Source organism: Pelodiscus sinensis, chromosome 2 (genome assembly GCF_052426305.1).
Source record: "Pelodiscus sinensis isolate ZL-2025 chromosome 2, ASM5242630v1, whole genome shotgun sequence".
NCBI lineage: Eukaryota > Metazoa > Chordata > Testudines > Trionychidae > Pelodiscus > Pelodiscus sinensis.
The window spans coordinates 8990214-9011228 of record NC_143053.1 but is presented as its reverse complement, the minus strand read 5'-3'; the positions used below and the strand labels follow the sequence as shown (position 1 = coordinate 9011228).

General features: G+C 42.1%; 1 protein-coding gene across 3 annotated transcripts in view; it reads left to right on the top strand.

The window, feature by feature from the left end:
* The window catches only part of DENND3 (DENN domain containing 3), an 84062-nt gene extending 63679 nt beyond the window's left edge, over positions 1–20383 (top strand). For all 3 annotated transcript variants that reach the window (XM_089776147.1, XM_006123514.5, XM_025184882.3), the window contains 10 exons: positions 1269–1528; positions 2121–2291; positions 3462–3591; positions 3897–4004; positions 7649–7788; positions 11994–12154; positions 13202–13335; positions 14676–14794; positions 14919–15056; positions 16633–20383. In XM_089776147.1, the coding sequence (XP_089632273.1) occupies positions 1269–1528; positions 2121–2291; positions 3462–3591; positions 3897–4004; positions 7649–7788; positions 11994–12154; positions 13202–13335; positions 14676–14794; positions 14919–15056; positions 16633–16833 (1562 nt within the window). In that variant the 3' untranslated portion in view covers positions 16834–20383. The remainder of the gene's footprint in view (positions 1–1268; positions 1529–2120; positions 2292–3461; positions 3592–3896; positions 4005–7648; positions 7789–11993; positions 12155–13201; positions 13336–14675; positions 14795–14918; positions 15057–16632) is intronic.
* The last annotated feature ends 632 nt before the right edge of the window (positions 20384–21015 follow it).

The window sequence follows — 21015 nt, the reverse complement described above, 5'->3', positions numbered from 1 at the left end:
TTTAATGGCTTTATTATAAGGACGTTATCTGCTGAGGATCAGGATAGGGCTATATCTATTTTATTTGCAATCTGTTCAAAAAAGGCCTGGAACTTGAATAGCGAGTGCTAATTTTTTCATAAAGCTACCAGTAGAGCCCGAATAAGTATGATAGATTGTAAAAGCATAGTTTAGAATGTTTCCAGGATAATTTCTTTACCTCCTAAATCTGAAACATGACTCTTGTGCTCTGCTTCTCTACGTATAAGTAGTAACGGCCACACCATTTGAAATTTGCCGTGTACAATAACCAGGAAAGTTGTCTCACTTTCTGGTCACTGTTATTAAACGTTGACCAAAATAGCAAGAATTTCTATACTTTAAAACAGTATGTGGCATACAATTAATAATTATCTGTTTGAGTTGGAATATCGGGAGTCCAGAAGCAGCCATATTTATGAAACCACAGTCTTAAAGAATTCTTGGAATGTATATGGCTTATAAACTTTTCCTCTGCAGGTTAATGATTATTATTGTCACTACTGTTCTTATCCACTATCCAGCACATACATGATTTAGTAATGTTCATAAGACTAAAGGGCTAGAAAATTCTAATAAAGAGTATCCAATCTAGCAGAGGAGTAAGAATTCTTTTCTGTGGGCTGCTTGGGCGTGTGGAATAAGAGAGGCTGTGCAGTTGTTTACTCCTTCACCGGAGCAGGTGGGGAGAATATCAAATGGATGGAGGCCCACGGTGTAAGCTAGCAGCAAAGTACTCCTCCCAGTAAGATGGAGAAAACTGGAGAGGAATTCTGACTTTGAAATGTCTTCTGGGGTTACTCTTGATTGTTTACATGGCAGCCTTTACTCAGGGTTTGGCACAGTCTAGCCGTCAGTATATTTCTTCACACAATGCATAGTTAGCCTGTGGAACTCTATGCCAGAGGATGCTGTGAAGACCATGACTTTAACAGGGTTCAAAAAAGAACTAGATACATTAATGGGGGATTGGTCCGTCAATGCTTATTATCCAGGATAGGTAGGAATGATGTCCCTAATCTCCGTATGTCAGAGGATCGGCATGGATGACAGGAGAGGGGTCACTTGATGATTACCTGTTCTGTTAATTCCCTCTGGGACATGTGACATTGGCACTGTCAGAAGACAGGATACTGGGAAAGATGGACATTTGTTGACCCAGTATGACCATTCTTCTGTTCTCAAAATATATTTTATTTTAAATTCATATAATAGCTTCAAATAATAAATAATTTTTAAAAACTTTTAAGGACACCAGAAACAAATTGACCCTGAAACATTCAAAGATTTCTACAACTACTGGAAGGAAACAGAAGCAGAAGCTCAAGAGGTTAATCTGCCACGAACTGTACTAGAGCATTTAGATACAAATGAATGTGTCTACAAATTATCCTGTTCAGTTAAAACTAATTATGGAGTAGGAAAAATAGCAATGACCCAGAAGCGCTTGTTCCTTTTGACTGAAGGAAGACATGGCTATGTTGAGATCACAACTTTTAGGAATATAGAGGTGAGCATGAAATAATTTGTTCTTAAGATGTGTTATGTGATTGTGAGCAAGAATATACCAGATTCCATTGCAGTAGCAGAGAGTCTTTCACAAACTGAGACATTTCAAGAATGTTATACAAGAGAAAGACCTATGATTGTAGCGAAATGTATCTAAAAATCATGGCTAGAACCAAAGGCTGAGGTATTTTTCAGGGCTGATTGGCACTGCTAATGGATCAGAGCCCAATAAGGCTAGGTTCTGTTCAGACCTCTAGAACAGTCACCCAAAGAACTTTACAGTTTGGATTTATGAAATGAAACAAGTGTATGAAAATACAAATTGGGGATAGGGAGTGAGAACATATGGGGTTAACTGTATAATTAGCACATTTTGTACAATCAGAAGTAGTCTTAGGTGACCCCCTGTTTAGCAATATATCTGAACATAAATTTGAACATTTATTTCTCATAAATGCTGAATGGTGACCGTGCCTCACAACAAGATAATTAGTTTGGGCTAGAAATATTAGACTATGCCTAATGAATACTGCACCAGATCTCTGACTGTGCTTTACTGCTTTCTCGGTTTCTTTGTTTCTCTGCATTTATAGGATGTTAAAAGTACTACTGTAGCTTTCCTTCTTCTGAGAATACCTACTCTGAGGATTAAATCTGTGTCCAAAAAGGAAGTCTTTGAAGCTAACCTTAAGACAGAATGTGATCTTTGGCACTTGATGGTGAAGGAAATGTGGGCTGGAAAGAAAATGGCAGATGATCACAAGGTATAAATGTTACTTTCCTAGTTGACTATTTGCAGGGGAGTTGTCTGCTTCCGCGAGCTCCCAGGCAAGGGGTGGGGCCTCAGGCAGAAGAGTTGGGGCAGGGATGGCGAGCCCGTAGCACTGTCCAGACTTCGACACATTCTCTTCTCTCCCCCATCTTCATGGCAGCCCTGTAAGCCCCCTGGAGCATTCCATGTGGCACTCCAGCGGCAATTCAAAGAACCCAGGGCTACAGCTGGGAACCCAAACTCCTTTGAATCACAAGGCCCCAAAGTAATTGCACACTTTGCTCTCTGCCCATTGGTGGGCCTGACTATTTATAACAATTATTTATAATTGTTTCCTACCTTGTGTGCTTCAGTGTTTCCATAAAAACCTGGACATTTATTTTCCACTTGCCAGCAAAGAGTGAATAACAGTAATAAAAAAGTGATCTCATATAGCAAAAAATAAAATTTAGAAGATTTAGTAAAACATTCTGGTTATTATTATACTAGAGCTTGAAGTACTATAATTTAAGAAGAAATAATTCAAAATGTGGTTGTGAAAATAATTGTGCAAAATAAGTTGTCATCTGTCAGCTTTTGGGGTTTTTTATTTGTGATCTTCCCTCCCCTACCCCTACCACCTGAAAGAGACTTGGGAGCTGCTGCCATAGGTAAGGGAGAAGTGCCCCTCCCCCAGATAGACATCTCCGTGCGTGGAGCTCTGAGCCCCTGTCTTGGTGAAGCTCATTAAACAGCTGCCAGGCTGTACTGCTGTGTAGCTTAGAGGGAACCTTGGTCAACAGTATTGAAATCTGCAGGTGAGTGCCAAAAGAATAAAAATGGATGTCTGTCCATGATCTATGGATAGCAGGTGACTATTCATCAGTGCCTCTAAATCAGTTTTACGTCCATGTCCCTACCTGAATCTAGATAGGATAGGTGTAGAATAACAGCTGCAATTAAATGAGTTTGAATTTGACCTTTTGGGTAGCTTCTTGATGACCTTGCTCAGGAACAGAATGGTTGACGGTAGAGGCATTAGTTTTTTAGAACAGACGTGGCTTAGACATCAGACAGTGTCAGATATGTAGAGTGTTTCTAATACTGTAGTATTGAGAGAATGGGACTGTGTAAGTAAAGTGATTACGAGGAAAGCTAAAATCAGATTTTTTTCATTTTTTAGGATCCTCAATATATTCAGCAAGCCCTGACAAATGTTCTCCTGATGGATGCTGTAGTTGGTGCACTGCAGACCTCCAAAACCATTTATGCAGCTTCCAAACTATCTTATTTTGACAAGATGAAGAATGAAGGTCAGTTAATGCTTCAGGAGACAGTGGCCTCAACTTTTCTTTCTAAATCCTATGTTGAAAGGGTCATGTCTAAGAAGCTGAAATCTGATATTCTATGCAAGCTGTTGGCCCAGATGCTTTCTTTCATGTCCTTTGTAGAGTATTTTTTCATAAGGCATCATTTTAAATGAAATACAAAATGTTAATGCTTTTAATCTCATAATCTGAATAAATGGAACAGATTTAGTCTAAAATACAAGAGTTTTATATAATTTCAGGCTTTAAACTTGCAGTTTTGTAACTTGTAAAATACCTTTGTGTTTCAGTGCCTATGATGGTCCCAAAAACTACATCAGAAACACTAAAGCACAAGATTAATCCCTCAGCTGGTGAAACTTTTCCGCAGGCAGTAGATGTCTTGCTCTATACCCCAGGTACCATGATACAGTTCATTCTTGAAATGTGTCCACTTTAAGTTAGATGCAATACATAAAATCACCTGGTGCCATGACTTGTGGAGGGAGTAGTCTGATGTTGCTGCTGTTTTATGTCTCTCTAATATATTGCAAACAAAAATCTGTGTTAAAATATTATTATTAAGGTTGAAAGACCAGGTACTCAGAAGTTAGAAATATCAAAATTAAGGTTGCCTGTGAAACCTCTATTTATCCCTGTTGTGAATAGGGGATAACATACTATTACATGATCACATACTATTTTTTCCATAACATTTGTTTCTGACTGAATGCACATGATGGCGGATGGTGTCTACTTAATTAAAAACTATTCAACGTGTTGTTTTATCTTCGTTATTCATTGTGGGACCCATTCTGAAGACAAAATTATGAATTCCCTCACTGGGTTTTCCTGTGGTGCTCTTTACTATATTACTGAAATGCTTCATGGATACTAATAATTTTACTTTCACAACATTCTTGTTATCTCTGTTTCACAGATGGCAAGCTGACAGATATTAATGGAAAAAGTATTCACTAATTTTGGGTGCCCAATTTGAGACATCTATACCCTGATTTTTCAGAATATTATCTATCTAGCTTCATCTTCCAGTCACTGAAGCATGTGATAACTCTGCTAGATTGACAAGCCCCTTATTTGTTTCCTATCTAGACCCTTAGCCTTGGTCTATACTAGGGAGTTATTTCAAAATAACTCCACTTTACTTTTCAAAGTAACTCCACTTATTTTGAAATAACAAGCAGAGTGTCCACAATATCAAGCCTGTGTATTTCAAAATAATGTACTGGTTATTTAGAAATAATAACTCCAGCTTTCCACGAGGAATAATGCTTATTTCAAAATTGTTATTTTGAAATAGTGGTACTGTGGATGTTCCACTGCCGCTATTTCAAAATAACTGCACCCCAGAGTCATTCAGACTAATTACTCCCCAGTGCTTCCTGGGGCTCTAAGTCGAGGTAGCACATCTACATTAAGGGAGTGGACTAATTTTGAGGCTTCCCTGTAGTGTGGTGGACATGCTATTTTGAAATAGTTATTTGAGGAGTTATTATTTCGAAATAAGTTATTTCTAAATAACTTCCTAGTGTACACATTCCCTTAGAGATTGTAATCTAGTCACTCCTTAATTTTTTTAAGATAGATAATAGATTAAGCTTGAATCTGTCACTATAAAACACGTTTTTAATCTTCTAATCCATTCTCATGGCTCTTCTCTGAACCTTCTCCAATGTATCAACGGAGTATTCCAGTAGTAGTTGTACCAGTGTCCAATAAAGAGGTAAATAACCTCTGTTCCTACTATCCTTGCTTGTGCAACTAAGATTACATTAGCTTTTTTGGCCATAGTTTTGCACTGGAAGCACATGTTAAGTTAATTACCCCCCATTACCTCAGGGCACGTCTTCATTCGCTGCTCTGGAGATCTCGTATAGACTCGTAAATCAAATGCTGAGGGCAGCTCTGGCTGGTGTCTGTATTCCTCACAGTCGAAGCAGGGAGTGTTTGCTCCAGGTGGCCTCCCACTGTGAGAATGGCACCAAGTTTGGCTTAAGGTAAACTGACTTCAGCTACGTATTCTACGTAACTGGACTTGTGTACCTTACTCCGACCTACCAGGTCTAGTGTAGGTCTGGCCTCATATTTTTTTCACAGTCACTACTTCCCAGGATAGAGTTTCCCTTCCTGTATATGTGACTTGTGTTCTTTGTTCCTAGATATAAATATATACCTTTGGCCATATTAAAATGCAGATTGTTTGCTTGCACACATCTTACCAAGCAATCCAAATCATACTCTATTAGTGTCCTGTCGTCTTGCTTATTTCTCACATCTCCAATATTTGTGTCATCTGCAAACTTTATTAGTGATGGTTTGGTTTTGTTCCAGGTAACTGACAAAAATATTAAATGGTGTGGGGCCAAGAACTGATCCCTCACTAGAAACACACTTGAGCAATAATGACTCTCCCTTTTACATACTGTTTAAACCCATCATTTAGCCTGTTTTTAATTCATTTAGTGTGTGCCTTGTAAATTATGTCATTTTAGTTTTTTAATCAAACTGTCATGCCAGAATCAAGTAAAATGCCTTGTGGAAGCCTTATTCTGGGGTTCTCAAACTTCATCGCACTGTGACCCCCTTCTGACTGAAAAAATTACTCTGTGATCCCAGGAGAGAGGACTGAAGCCTGAGCGCTTCTCTCCTCCCAAGTTCTACTGCCCCAGCTGGGGGAGGAGGAAGTGGGGAGGGCAAAGCAGAAGCCCAAGGGCTTTTGCCCCAGGCAAGGTGCCTGTAACCTGAGTCCCAACACACAAGGCTGAGATTCTCAGGCTTTGGGTGGTGGACCTCGGACTTTGGCTTCAACCCTGGAACCCAGCAAGTCTAAGCCAGCCTCGACAACTCCACTAAAATAGGATTGCAAGCCACTGTCGGGTCCTGACCCACAGGTTGAGAACCACTGATCTAAGTATATTACACCAACGCTATTATTTGTATCAACCGAAATTGTCATCTTATTTTTAAAAAAGGTATCCAGTTAATTTGACAGGCTGTTTTCTGTAAATCCATGTTGATTGGCATTAATTATTTTGCCCTCTTTCCATTCTATAATAAGTGATTTCCATATTGGCTGCTCCATTATCGTGCATGTCTGACTAACAAGCTTATAATGACACATTCATCCTATGTAATCTTTTTAAATATTGGCATAACAGTACCTTTTTTTTTCTAGTCTTCTGGAATTTCCCCAATATTTCAAGTGATTGCTAATCAGTTAATGCTGATTTTCAAGCTTTTCAGCTATCTCTTTTAAAACCCTGACCTGCCGATTGTAAAATGTTTAACTTAACATCTTCCTGTAGGAGAGAATTTTTTAGTAGCTGGCTTCACTTCTCCTGAAAGCCAGGTGTGGTTTGTTTGTTTTTTTTTTGGTTGGTTTTTTGTTTTGTTTTAGAGCTGGGAAGACCTCCTTCCTCAATTGGGGGACTTGGCTTTTTGGTTGTCTAGTAAAGTGTTCTTAAACAGTTCCCATTTATCACTCTCATTTTTCTGATTTAAATTCTGTCGGCTGATTTGGCTCAGAATTGTTTTCAGTTTTGTGAGATTGGCTTTAAAAGTGGTTCCAACTGGAGCTGCTTTTGCCTGCAGATGTGGCAGTCCCGTGCAGGGAAAGAAGCATTCATCCAAGTAGGTGGCTCCTTGGTCTTTTAGAGATTTGCAGGTCAAAATATAACACCTTTAATTTTACCCAGAAACCATTCGATAGCCAATATTTTATCTGATCCATGTATTGCACTAGCACTTAGATGCCCCAATCAGGGAATGGGGCTGTACTGTGGTAGACATGTTACAAGTATACAGCAAAAAGATGATCTATGTGCTGAAGAGCTTACAAGTATGAGATGCAAAACAGGTGGACTTAATAAAGAGACACGAGGATGCACAAGGTACAGTGGGATGATTATAATCCACGTGATATTTAGTGGTTGCAGCTCAGTAGCTTACCTAATGTAGATCTGGGAGCACTGATATCATGTTCTACAAATGTAACTGATAACATTGTTTATTTCTCTTCCTCTCTCCCACCCCCCAATACTAGGGCACCTTGATGCAGCAGATAGACTGGGAGATGCCCATCCAAAATTATGGTGTGCTTTAGGTGAGGGGAAGGTGATTGTGTTTGATGCATCTACCTGGACTATTCAGCAACACTGTTTTAAAGTGGGCAGTTCTAAACTGGTGAGCGACACTAACATTGTTATTAGCGTGAATTATTTGTATTGCCATAGTGCTTTGAAGTCCCTGATCCATGACCAAGGCTCTTCTGTGAGAGACATTGTACAAATATAGAGCAAAAAGGTGGTCCCTGAGCAAGAGAGCTTTACAATCAAAATATAAAACAAACCGCAACAGCTAGCTACAGACAGAAGGGGAGAGTACAAGAAAACAGTGGGAGAGTATTGGTCAGTATGATAGGCAGTAGTCTCAGTACACCAGCAGCCTTCCAATTGTGAAGGGCTTTTTAAAGGCATTATGTTGCAGGAGACTTTTAAGGAGAGTTTTGAAGGTGGAAAATGAGGTAGCTTTGTGGATTTTTACAGGGAAATTCTCCCAAGTAAAGGGCAGCACAAGAGAAAGTGCAAATACATTTAAAGATGTAACAAGTGGGCAATGGAATCTGAGCTGATTGCAGGTGGGGAATTGACCTCTTGATAGTGAATGAGAGGTGATGGGTGGAGACTGGCTAGGAAAGGCCTTGAAATGGAAGATAAGAGCTTGTGTGTGAAGTGATAGAGGACAGGGAGCCAGTAAAGAGAAGCAGTAAGAGGGATAACATGGTCAAAACAGCAAGTTGGGAGAATAATCTTCATAGCAGCATTCTGAATGGGTCTGAGTGGGACAAGATTACATTACCAAGGCCAGAGAGAAGGAAATGTTATGCAGAAGGATACCGTAGACTGGCTATGAGGACCTAGAACAGAGGTGGGGAACCTAAGGCCCGGAGGCCAAATGTGGCGCCCCAGCTTGCCTGGATCCGGCTCCTGAGGCTCAGGGTCCTCGCAGCTGAGGAGCTGGCACTGGCACTGCAACCTCCTCTCCCACTCCACTGCCCTACCACAGGGCTGGAGCACACAACATCTACCAGGCTGGCCCCCCTGTAAGCTCTGGTGTAGGAGGGGAATGTGGGTAGTGTCTTTCTCCTTCGCAGTCGGGGGCCACTTCAATTGTTGGTTTTTGTTTTTGTGGTGTGTGGGGGTTTTTTGTGTGTTTCGGTTTTTTTTGCTTCTCACTTGTGTGTGGTCCCCGACTGATTTTTCTGTGGGTCATTGGCTCCCAGCCCATAAAGGTTCCCCACCCTAGAGAGAAGTGCAAGTCAAGAGGCCAGGCAGTGTTGTCTGCAGTGAATGAGAGAGGGCTGCGGAGGAGGAAATTAGAAGCTCTGTTTTGAGTCATATTGATCTTGAGCTTTTGGCTAAAAATCCCTGAGGAGATGTCAGTGACACAGACCAATATTTTAGTTAGGAAAGGAGGAGATGGGGCTGGGGTAAAGAAGTAGATTGGTAAATCATCAGCATAAAGATAGTAGTTGAAATTGAGTTTTTGGACGAGGTTACACAGAGATAAGGAACAGAGGGTATGTCTATACTACCCTCCTAGTTCGAACTAGTGGGGTAATGTAGGCATACCGCACTTGCAAATGAAGCCCGGGATTTGAATTTCCCGGGCTTCATTTGCATAAAGCGGGCGCCGCCATTTTTAAAACCCCGCTGGTTCGAACCCCGTGCAGCGCGGCTACACGGGGCACGAACAAGGTAGTTCGAACTAGGAAGCCTAGTTCGAACTACCTAGTTCGTGCCCCGTGTAGCCGCGCTGCACGGGGTTCGAACCAGCGGGGTTTTAAAAATGGCGGCGCCCCGCTTATGCAAATGAAGCCCGGGAACTTCAAATCCCGGGCTTCATTTGCAAGTGCGGTATGCCTACATTACCCCACTAGTTCGAACTAGCGGGGTAGTGTAGACATACCCAGAGGGAGTAGAGAAGGGGACCAAGGACGGAGCTCTAAGGAATCCGCACAGATAATTGGAGAGGGGAGCGGGGAGGGGAGGATGAGAAGGCTTCTCAGAAAGACACACTGAAGGAGTGTGTTGAGAGGTAAGGAGGAGAAGCAGAAGAGGAGAGAGTTATGGAAGCCAAGGAAGGACAAGATTTCAAGAGGAGGAACCTGGTCAATTGTGCCAGAGATGGCTAGTAGGCAAGAAGGATAAGGCTGGCATTCTGACTGAGCCTTGTCTTGGAAAAGATTAGCAGAGACTTTGACAAGCGGGGGGAAAGGATAACTCAGTGGTTTGAGCATTGGCCTGCTAAAGCCAGGGTTGTGAGCTCAATCCATGAGGGGCCCATTTAGGGATCTGGGGCAAATCTGTCAGGGATGGTACTTGATCCTGCCGTGAGGGCAGGGGACTGGACTCACTGACCCCTCAAGGTCCCTTCCAGTTCTATGAGATAGGTATATCTCTATATACTGTTATTAGTTTGGATGCCTCTGAAAGTGCAGAAATCTGATTGGAGAATGTCTGGGATGGAATTAGAGGAGAGAAACTCCAGATTATAAACAGTCAGGTCAGTGAGCTTACAGATGAAAGAGAGAAGGGAGATACAGTGGTAGCTGGTGAGGCAAGTGGGCTTGAGGATGGACTGTCTAAAATAACAGATTAGATCGTTGGTGGTGTTTGAGGGGAAAGTGTCAGAGAACAGTGAGAGGGCAAGGAGAAGAGTAAGGGAGGGGAAGAGAGTAGGTGCAAGGGAATCTCAGGATGGGATGGGAAGAGGTGGCAGGAGAGAGCAAGTGGAGCGGTTGAAGGAGAATAAACAGGAAACTTCTGTATCTGTAACGGGAGAAGGAGGAGTAAGATGTATGAGTGGAGGAGAATGGTAAGTCAAGGAGAGGGGATGATCATTTTGTGTTCTGTTACTTTTCTCTTGGAAGAAATTAGTGCAGAGAAAAATGTGGAGGCAAGAGATGGAGTGGGTTTGAGGGAGTGAATCAGACGTGGCAAAAAGACAGCAGAGATTGCAAGCATGTTACTCAGTTAAGTTGGAAAAGTGGGGTTGTTTAACCAGAACAGTGGTTTTCAACCTGTTGTCCATGGACCTCTGTGTGTCGACAGACTATGCCTACATTTTCCAAGTGGTCTGTGCCTCTATACAAATTTTGAGGGGGGGCTTTCTAATGAAAAAACTTTGAAAAGCACTGAACTAGGAAGATGGGAGAAATGAATGAGGAGAGAACAAATACATAGTTGAGGAAGGCAGCCTGGTCAGGGGATTTCTCTGAGATGCTCTGCAGTGAGAGACCAGGAGCAGAGGAAGCTGATGTTGAGGATAAGCCAGGGCTGGGGTGTTGGCAGGGTGGACTTGAAGATGGGAGAGGAGCTAAAGAGTTGAAAGTGAAGGAAAGTGAAACATGGAGAGTCAACCTTTGTATTAAAGGGGCTAAAGGAAGGGAAGGGAGGGCAGAGAGGCAAGAGGGCTGAGAGAAGACAAGTCATTAATGCAAGATACAGAAACGCTTCCTTGCAGGCCACTGAGGGGAGCGGATGAACAGTGTGGAAAGAAATCAGGTGATGGTCTGAGAAGGGGAGCTCATCGTTAGAGAAATTAGAGCATTGCTTGGTGAAGGCCAAGCCAAGTCAGCAGCTCTCATAACTGGGAGAGTTGATCCGGAACTACAGATCCAGGGGAGAGGTGAGGTACAGTCGTATGAGTCATCAGCATGGACATTGAAGTCACCAAGGATGATTGGGAGATCGAAAGGGGATGGAGAGTGTGTCAGGAGACTAAATCAGCAAGGAAGGATGGTGGGAGGAGTTGGGTGGACGGTAAATAACAGCAGCATGAAGTGGGAGCAAAGGTGCAGATGCATAGAGCCGTGCAAATCTGTGGGTGTCTGTATCCAGATGCGGATACACAATCTTCCTGGTATAACCCAACACCTCGCTTTAAGTTGTGGTAAGAGGAAGCTGTAAACTGATTTTGGTGGTCCTAGCTCCTACCGTTATAGAAGGAGTTCTTGGACGCACAGACAAACTCACAGACAAACTCTCTCAAATATATAGTAGATATACTACACACTGAAATGTTAGTACAACTTTTATACTCCAATTGATTATTTTATAATTACATGGTAAAAATGAGAGAGTATTTTTTCAGTATTAATGTGCAGTGACACTTCTGTATTTTTGTCTGATTTTGTAAGCAAGTAATTTTTAAATGAAGTGAATCTTGGGGGTGCACGAGACAAATCAGATTCCTGAAAGGGGAATGAATGGCAGTCTGGAAAGGTGGAGACTGGAAAGGTATAAGATGTTTGTGTGCGTCTTCCAGGTGCGATAGCCTGCTGTACTGTACTTTTTAAATAAATCTTGCACTTTTCCCCCCTCTAGACTTGTATGGTAATGGTGGAACAGAGCCAAGTATGGATCGGTTCTCAAGATGCCATTATTTACATAATCAACACCCATAGTATGTCTTGCAATAAGCAACTAAATGACCACCGCTCTCATGTTACGGACATCATTGTGGAGAACAGGAACAGTGTATGCAGGTGAATTTAATTACAAAGTTCAACTAACAGGGTGGAATTCTTTATACTAGAAATTGGACAAATATGAGAAGATTTTGATCAAGATGATTTGTGTTTATTTCCTCTAATCGCTAATTAACATCTTGACTAAATTTAACCTTAAGAGAAATTATGCAGGTATGTGTAAGGGGCAATATAGAGCAGTCAGCTACAAGATACTGCATTTAACCTTACTAGGGAGCTGCGTCCCCTGCTTGCTATGCTTGTCAACCTCCATTTCGCAGCACGTAAGCAACCCCGGCTCTCCCCCCAGCCACTGGGGATGGTCGGGCTGTGACCATGCCAGCCCAGGATCCCTTCTCCCACCGCCTCCCACCTCCTCTGCTGTGCCAGCCTGGGCTCCCCTTCACTCTCCTTCACTACCGCGCCAGCCCAGGCCCTTTCTCCCACCTTCTGCTGCACCAGCCCGGGCCCCTCTTCTCTCTCCTGCCCCCTGATAGTCTGGGTCCTTTCTCCCTCCACCCGCTTCCACACCATCCTGGGCCCATTCTCCCTCCCAGTCCTTCCAGGGTTCCTTCTCTCCCTTCTCCCCCTTCCCCCCACCATCCAGGGTCTCTTCTTCCCTGCCAGCAAGGGTCACTTCTCTCTTCTGCTGCGCCAGCCTGGGCCCTTTCTCTCCCTCCCCACCCCCTCACCCTGGCCTAACCCTAACCCCGGCAGCCAAGGCAATAATTTTGTAAACTTAACAGTGCAGAAGTGCACGTGTCAAACCTAACTTCTGCTTCCCAAGAGTCTGATCCAAAGTCACCTTCTTCCTGCCACTGGGACTCGGGTAGTACTCCTGTGTTATTGTGCTACAGAATGTAATGCACATTGCACTGTGGCTCATTGCTCTATTTTAATCTAATATTTCTTCTACTTTTGGAAGTAAAGATCTCTGCTTTGATTTGACATCAGCGTTTGTTGTGATGGGGGAGCAATAACAATATTCTCTTCCTTGTATGAGCTCCCAGTTCTGGTTTTGATTGTACATCTTGCTATTTTTAATTTTGTTTTTTACATCAACAGTGAAGCATATTCGTGCAGTTTAGATGGGACAGTGATTGCTTGGAACATTAGCACTTTGAAAGTAAACCGTAGATTTCAGCTGTCCTGCAAAAATCTTATTTCTATCAAACTCCATGACAACCGTCTTTGGTGCTGTAAGTTCTTCATGCCTCATGGGAATATTTTTTAATAAGTTTTTGCATATTATATCACTTCAATGTAAAGAACAGTGTAACTTCTTGCCAGGTCTTTTATTTTTGTATGGTTACTTTTCATCCACCTGTCTTCATTCTGACGGTTTAAATAACATAGGGTATGTCTACACTACCCCGCTAGTTCGAACTCCACGAGGAGTACAGCTAGTTCGGATTAGAAGCCTAATCCGAACTAGCTACTCCGTGCCGCGTGTAGCCACGCGGCACGGAGTTCGAACTGCCGGCTTTTAAAAATGGCGCCGGCCGGCTTTATGCAAATGAAGCCCGGGAAATTCAAATCCCGGGCTTCATTTGCAATTGCAGATGACTACATTACATTACCCCTGCTAGTTCGAACTAGCAGGGTAGTGTAGACATAACCATAAAGAAGTCCTATTGAGTTTGTTGGGATTCTTATTCTGCTTTAAATTAAACATTTTGCCTGATCAGGGTCTTAAAGGTGATAGCAGGAATTGCCATATTAAACAAAATTTCTGTGTTACTGTATGGGAGGATGTGAGTTGCCTCTGGATGGCCATCTCTCATCTGGATCGAACATTTGTTGGGATGTTGCATTCATTGGAGGATGTGACATCTAGAGGCACGAGGCTTGGTCTCACATGAAGATGCCTGTAAATTTGAATGGAAACTCTTAAAAAAACAAGTTGTCTGAAGTATATAGGTTCTAGTGGTAATAGTGTCAGAAGTCGAGGATCTGTGCTTCACCCATCTGTTACAGCACACCTCCCATTTGATAGTCTCGGCAGTCATCTTTGTGTAGGAGCTGAGTAGGATATGCTGGCTTCAGAGCCAAAAGGTCCTCAATAAGCCACCTTTTCCAAGTACATGTTGGTTCAAGAAATCTCAGGCGGTATTGGATAGATACACCTTAACATTCAGTGCTACCATAGACCTCTAGAGCTTAGATCCACCATATATCTACTACTTCAGCAGTACAAAAAATCTCTGTCCTAGATCTATAGCAGAAAATACTTGTGCAGGCAGAGCCAATAGTGATTTAAGCAAGTTATCTTTTCCCTTTCTCTTAGCACCTAGAGTGGCATGCTTGTAATTGCAGAGCAGACATAAGAACATATACTGTGAGAAGACTGTTGGGAGCAGAGAATCCATATCTAGTTTTTATTGAGTGTTTTAGGAAAGATACTACTGGTGATCCCCTGGTTCTGTCTGTATGTGTTTTATTCTTGCCTAACTTCACAGAGTTTTTTTGGGGGGGGAGAGGGGAAGCGGGGAATAAGAAGTCAGTACTTCAACACTAACTTCATATTTTATTATTGAAGGCACAGGAAATCGTATACTTGTAGTGACAACTAATGGGTCTCCTCGGCAAGAAATGAAAATTGAAGAGAACCTGAGGGATGTGTGTTCTTCTTTTCTCTGTTTCCAGTTGTTTCCTGAGGTACTAAACATAGGCTGTTTTTTTCTTATCGGAGCCTCTGTTTTATTAACAGTGTGCTTCAATTATTTCTTAAGAGATTTGTAAATACATTGGTAAGATTGGCCATATTCTGTCTGTGCTTTAGGGTGACCAGGTATGGACATCGTGTCCAGGGAGTAGTGACCTGTATGTTTGGAATGCAACCGATCTCTCCAGAACTCCTCAAAAGATTCATCTTCATGATTGTTCTGAGATCACCTGTATGATAAAAGTAAAAAATCAGGTAAAATACATTCCATCATTTAATGTTTTGTTGTTGTTGTCCATTTCCTAGATATAATGTGGTTTGTGTTCACGGCACTGTCAAGTTTTCATCAGTTGAACTCTTTCGTTGTGGGCTTGCATGTACGTTGGTCTGAGACATGAGTAGCTCTGTGGAGTTATCTGAGCTAATAGCCCAGCATAATTGACTGTCTAATTCTCAAACATATAAGTGATGCCAGCCAGACATGATTAATTGCATGATGACTTTATTAGCCCTGACTTTTTCACTGAACAGTGTGAACCAAAGCTTAGGTCCCTTGACATTTAATGCCTTATGTGCCAATGATAATGCTCAAGTAAAGACCATGGGAAAAATAATAAATGCTGATTAGCTGGCCAGTATCTGGAAGATGATCTCTTCCTATCTAATCATCATGTGCTCACCATAACAGGGTGAGAGAACTCAAGCAGTTCCTCATATCACAATCTTCTGAGTATGTCGCTCAGCCCTCTGTTCACAATATACCAGTCACCTTCAGAAGTCTGCAACTGCTGTGAGTACGTGCACCATTTGGTCAGAGACAAAGGTTATTTCTTTAAATCATAGCAAAAATATTCCTCAACAGTAACTCCAGTCCCTTCTGAAATAACCCGTCAACCTCCCCATCCTTCTTCCAGAGAATGTAAACTCCCTTCATAGAGCTCCCCTGGTGTTGGGAAGCTGTTCTGCATATTTAGCTGCTCTGCCACTAGGGCCAGGTTGGTGAGCCAGGACCTACTGGGAAAACAAAGAATGATGCCATAGAGACAAAGCCCCACAAACTGGGATACTCAACCAGCCTGTAAAGAATTACTCAGAAACCAGGTGCCATTTGCTCTCTTTTGCTCTGTGTGCAGCAGCATCCCTTTTCTCCTCCACTCATTCATAGCCTAGTAACACCGTACAAAGGATTATTGTACAGCTGCCTTCTACAAAAAAGGAAAAAATCAGCAAACTTTCATGAGCTTCCTACCTTCCCACTTTCAATATCCAGTGCTCCTGTCTTAAGCCTGCCAGCAATGCAGCACTGTGGCTCTTTCTCTCTTGGAATAGGAGGGAGCCAATGATAAGAGCTGTAATACCCACATATCCCTGCTGTAAAAAGGAAATAGCATTTACTGGAGTGCCAGACTGGACCAGCGTTAAGAGACCACCCACCTGTCAACAATGGAAAATGATAGCATTACAACTGTCTGCTACAGGCTTCTAAATTCATTTCATTAAAATCAGACAGATTGCTGTACGTTTTCCTTATTTTAGCAAGAAAATAAAGAGAAAATGTTTCCCATTTTGTCATTCTTAAATAGCTTCTTTCTAACTAGCAATCCTTATTTAAAATGTCACGGTTAATATACATCCTGTACAGAAACATACAAACCATTGGCTCCAACAAGTAGCTGGAGAGATGTTGAATGCTGCCATTTTCAAACCTGACCGGAGTACCACTGACTGTGTCTTTGGGGGCATAGAAAACAGCTCCTTTGCTGAAACACTTAGACTGTATCCTAGAACAGAAGTGGAATGTAATGCATTAAAAATGGATTCTGCTTTTCAGATATGGATTGGCAGCAGAGGAATATCACATGGCAAAACCAAGGGAAAGATCTATGTGATAGATGCCGAAAAGAAAACTGTGGAGAAGGAGTTGGTGGGCCATGCTGATACGGTGAAGGCACTGTGCTCTGCAGAAGATAGATATGTTCTTAGTGGTTCAGGAAGAGAAGAAGGGAAGATTGCTATTTGGAAAGTTGAATAGATTTAACTTTTCCAAGTGTGTGTAAATATTATTGTTGGAAAACTTACCAATTTGGAATTTGTTACTCCAACTTCACCCTTCAATGCATCAGTGTTATTTTTTATTTATTAGTATAATTATTTCAGTGGTAACTACATTATTGTAGTACATAGAAACAAAAGGGAATTTCTGTTTGCACTCTGTCATCATCAGCCAGGACCTGGAAGACTAAGTAGAGAAGTCACTGGATTTTTAAACCTTGGAGATTACATTTTACAAACTTTGTAATGAAAGGTCAGGATATGGACCAAATTCTTTGCTAAGGTAAATTGACTTCAGTGAAGCTGAACCAGCAGAGAGAGTATGGCCCAGAAATTCAATCTGACCTAGTTCTTAAAGGTAGATACATATTATCCTACAAAATAATAATCCTGATATCTTGACTACTTGACGGCTGGAAACTGTCATCTGGAAATATTCTAAATTTGATTGTTTGATTTATCCCAAGTGATAGAATTACTGTAAATTCAAAGTAACTTTCTAAACAGGGAGCCAGATCATAGAATACTAGAACTCTAGTAATCAAATCCAGTCCTCTGCCCTTATGGCAGGACCAAGCACTGACAGGTGTCTATCCAACCTGCTCTTAAATATCTCTAGTGATGGAGGTTTCACAGCCTCCCTAGGCAATTTGAATACAGGAATGACTTTTTATTCCTGCTGCATCTATATTTTTTGTGCAGCATTGTTTAAAATGCAGACTCTCCCTAAGAGCACTTACACTGACTGCTGATGTGCCGAGATATTTGGATATTTCCAGTTATGGCAACTTTAAGAAGTAGTGTTCCTTTAAAAAGCAAGTGTAGAATATTTGAGATCTGCCAAGTACTTAGGAAGGGAACCAGTCCTGCAGTAGTTCTCTTTGGCAAGTTAATTTCAATATATTATATGCTTGTTTGTGGCAGCAACATTTGTTGAAGTTATGCAAACAACCACACCCCAACACCACTTGTTAACCAGGACTACCTAGCTATCTTAGACTGTTATGACTTCAGGGCCACAAAGATCCTCCCTAATTTACATGGCCTGCACCAGGCATGGAACAAAGATTTGCGTATGGACTTGAACCTTAGCCAGTGGGGAAGTGCTTTGTAAGCCATTACAAATTCTACTGTTGGTCTACAATTAAAGCTGATTTGATAGAAAAAAACCCCCATATTTTGTCCATGCTTGTCTTTCAGAACCATAGTGACTAGCATGTTTTGGGACTGTCCCAGGATTCAATCCTTTTGACTAAAAGAAGGTTTAAGGATTGATATGATATTGGATAATTGATAATTACGTCCAAGAGCTGTGTTTTGGGATATAGATGATTATCTTGGAAACAGGACGCTTGGCTCTCTAGAGCACTGATTGTAGACACATGACTGATACTACTGAGCTGGAGGAGCAGACTACATCTAGGGGTAGCAGCTTGGCACAGCAACTTTGCTGACCTGGCAGCTAAAGCGCGGATAATGTTTTGGAGAAGACACATTTGAAAAGATTGTCTGACATTTTAGAAACTTTTGATTAATTCAAAGTGGATGGAAACTGAGACGTTTGTTTCCTTTTCCATCACTGTCCCTCTTCCTGCCTCTCCTTTCCCTCCCTTCCTATTCCTTTTTTGTTCTTTTTTGTCTCTTTCTTTTGTAGTTTCAGTATTTCGGGGCGGGGGGGGGGGGGGGGGGGGGAACGGGGGAAGACAACATTTCCATAAAACACAGAGAAATAAATCACAAATAGGACTTCTATTATTTAGGTCAGACCATACCTAAGAAAATAATTCAGCTTATTTTTAAGTTACATGAAGGCACCATATGCTGTCATGCAGATAATATAAAATAATTGACTGTAAGTGCCATTGTACTGTGGTCTGGTATTCCATTTGGCTTATACTTCCTAGTCACTTCCTTTCAGGAAATATGTGTAACTTGTAGAACCATGTGCATGTGCAGAATAGTTGTATCTATATCAGTGCAGGATAAAATGGAATATATAATTTTATAAAATATTGTAAATAGATGGAAAAATCAGCTGCTACTTTTATTTTTTAACACATATAACCTATAGTAGTGCTGGGCTAATAGAAATATTGTTATAGAAACAAAAGATAATATTCTCTATGTCAGTGGTGAGCAGCTTGTGGCCCATCGGGCACGTGTGTTCTATGTGGGGGGCCTGTGAGGCATTTTGTTTACTGCTGCCCAGCCGCAGGTTACCAGATTATACTTGGCTTCATCCATGTAGGCTTTTTTTCTACCATTATGATTAAAGAGAAGCACATGTAAGGGAAGGTCTCATGAGGTGAGGTGAGGTGCATGCTGATTGCGCACACCATTGACTGATGAGATCTGTGAGCGCCCTCTGCATCCAGTCAAAGCACTGCTACGGTTCAGTTGACACACCCTGCAAAATTTAGGTTCGTGGTCACAGTGAGCAAAACTACCCTATCCTCGGAGACTTTCTTGGTTATAACAATCTTGCAGCCCACGGAGATGGAGGGCCACTGTGTTAAGTTACGAAGTCTGGGTACTTGATGATGGCTGAAATTTTCCCTTGTCTTTTGTTCAGTCTCTGAAAAAACTAATATGAGAAACAGAATATTAAACACTACTGTAATTCTAGCCTGTCTTTGTAACTTGTTTTTATTTCCATGTAATTCAGCACACCACAAGGACCTAATTTTATAGCCATGGCCAGCATCTGCTGGGTCTATCAGAGATAAGGCTGCAGAGAAGATGGCTGTGACTGTCTGGTACTAGGATTGTCTTTACACCAGGTTCTACTTGGGCAGAAGTATTTATTCTATCATTTATTATGCTTTATTCTGTGCAGACTGGCTATCATTCCCTATAACTGCTAAGCTTCCCTTTTCCCTGACACGCCTCCTCTGTCAGGGACTAAAAAAAGGATCCAAACGTCTTGGCTTTCTCTCATCTGGGGATTCTCCCATTGCATGGAAGTCCTAATGTGGGGGATCCAGTAGTTCTCGAGTCACTAGACCTTAAGTTTGATAGGGATTGCTCTTTAATACCATGTCCATCAGCGTGATGTATGAACACCAGTGTGGCACCTACTATGCTTTCTCCTCACTCTAGAGCAGTGGTTTTCAAATGACGGGTTGCAACCCAGGACTGGCTCATGGAATGTCGGGCACTGGGTCTTGTTGCTGCAGGAGGGTCTGGTGACCAGTGGGGTGCTATGGCAGGCTTTCTGCCTGTCCTGGCACTGCAGACTGTGCTGCGCCCCAGAAGCAGCCAGCAGTAAGCCCAGCTCCTAGTAGGGGGAGGGTAGGAGAGAACACACAGGCCTCCATGCACTGTTCCAAGCATTGGTGCCACACTTGTATTGGCTGGAAACCTGCTGCTGGCTGCTTCTGGGGTGCAGCATGGTCTGCAGTGCCAGGAGAGGCAGGAAGCTGCCTTAACCCCCCCACTGCACTGTTAACTAGGAACCTCTCGAGGTAAGTCCCTCCTGCCCCAGCCCTGACCCCCCTCCCCAACCCAGAACCACCTCCTAAGCCCCAAAACTCTCATCCTCTGCCTCACCCCACAGACCACACTCTAGTCAAATTATATTGAGTTGTGGGTATCAACTATTTTCTTCAACTGGGTCGTGAGAAAAAAAAGTTTGCAAATGACTGCTCTAGAGATCTGTGATGTCACCAGCGAGGTCGGCCATTTTCCCTTCTACAAGAAAGCAACACATTCATCTTCTGGAACTTCTTTCCTCTTTCTGCAAGTAGTCCCTTTTCCTGTTCCTGGGAAGTTATAGCTTTTTTCCTTTTAATTCATCTCCATTCCTGAGAGAGCAGAAAAGTGAGCATGAGAATAATTTTCTCCCCCCAAAATGCAGAAGAGTTACTGGACTGGTATTGGGAAATGAAATTACGTCTGTATTGCATTTAATGGGCGATACCATTACAGTGACAAAGTTAGCTACCATATTGCTCAACCAAGAAACCTCCTCTGGTCATATGTTCATAACTGGCCTTGTTTTTATTTTCACAAAACATTTTATAATTATAATTAGCCTGCCTCATCAGTAGGCTTTCAGTGCACCAGGAATGAGCTCTCATCCTGACAGTGATGCCCTCTGTAGGGTTGGGCAAATGTTTGCCTCTCTTCCCCAGGTATAAAATGGATAGAATAGTTCTGTTCC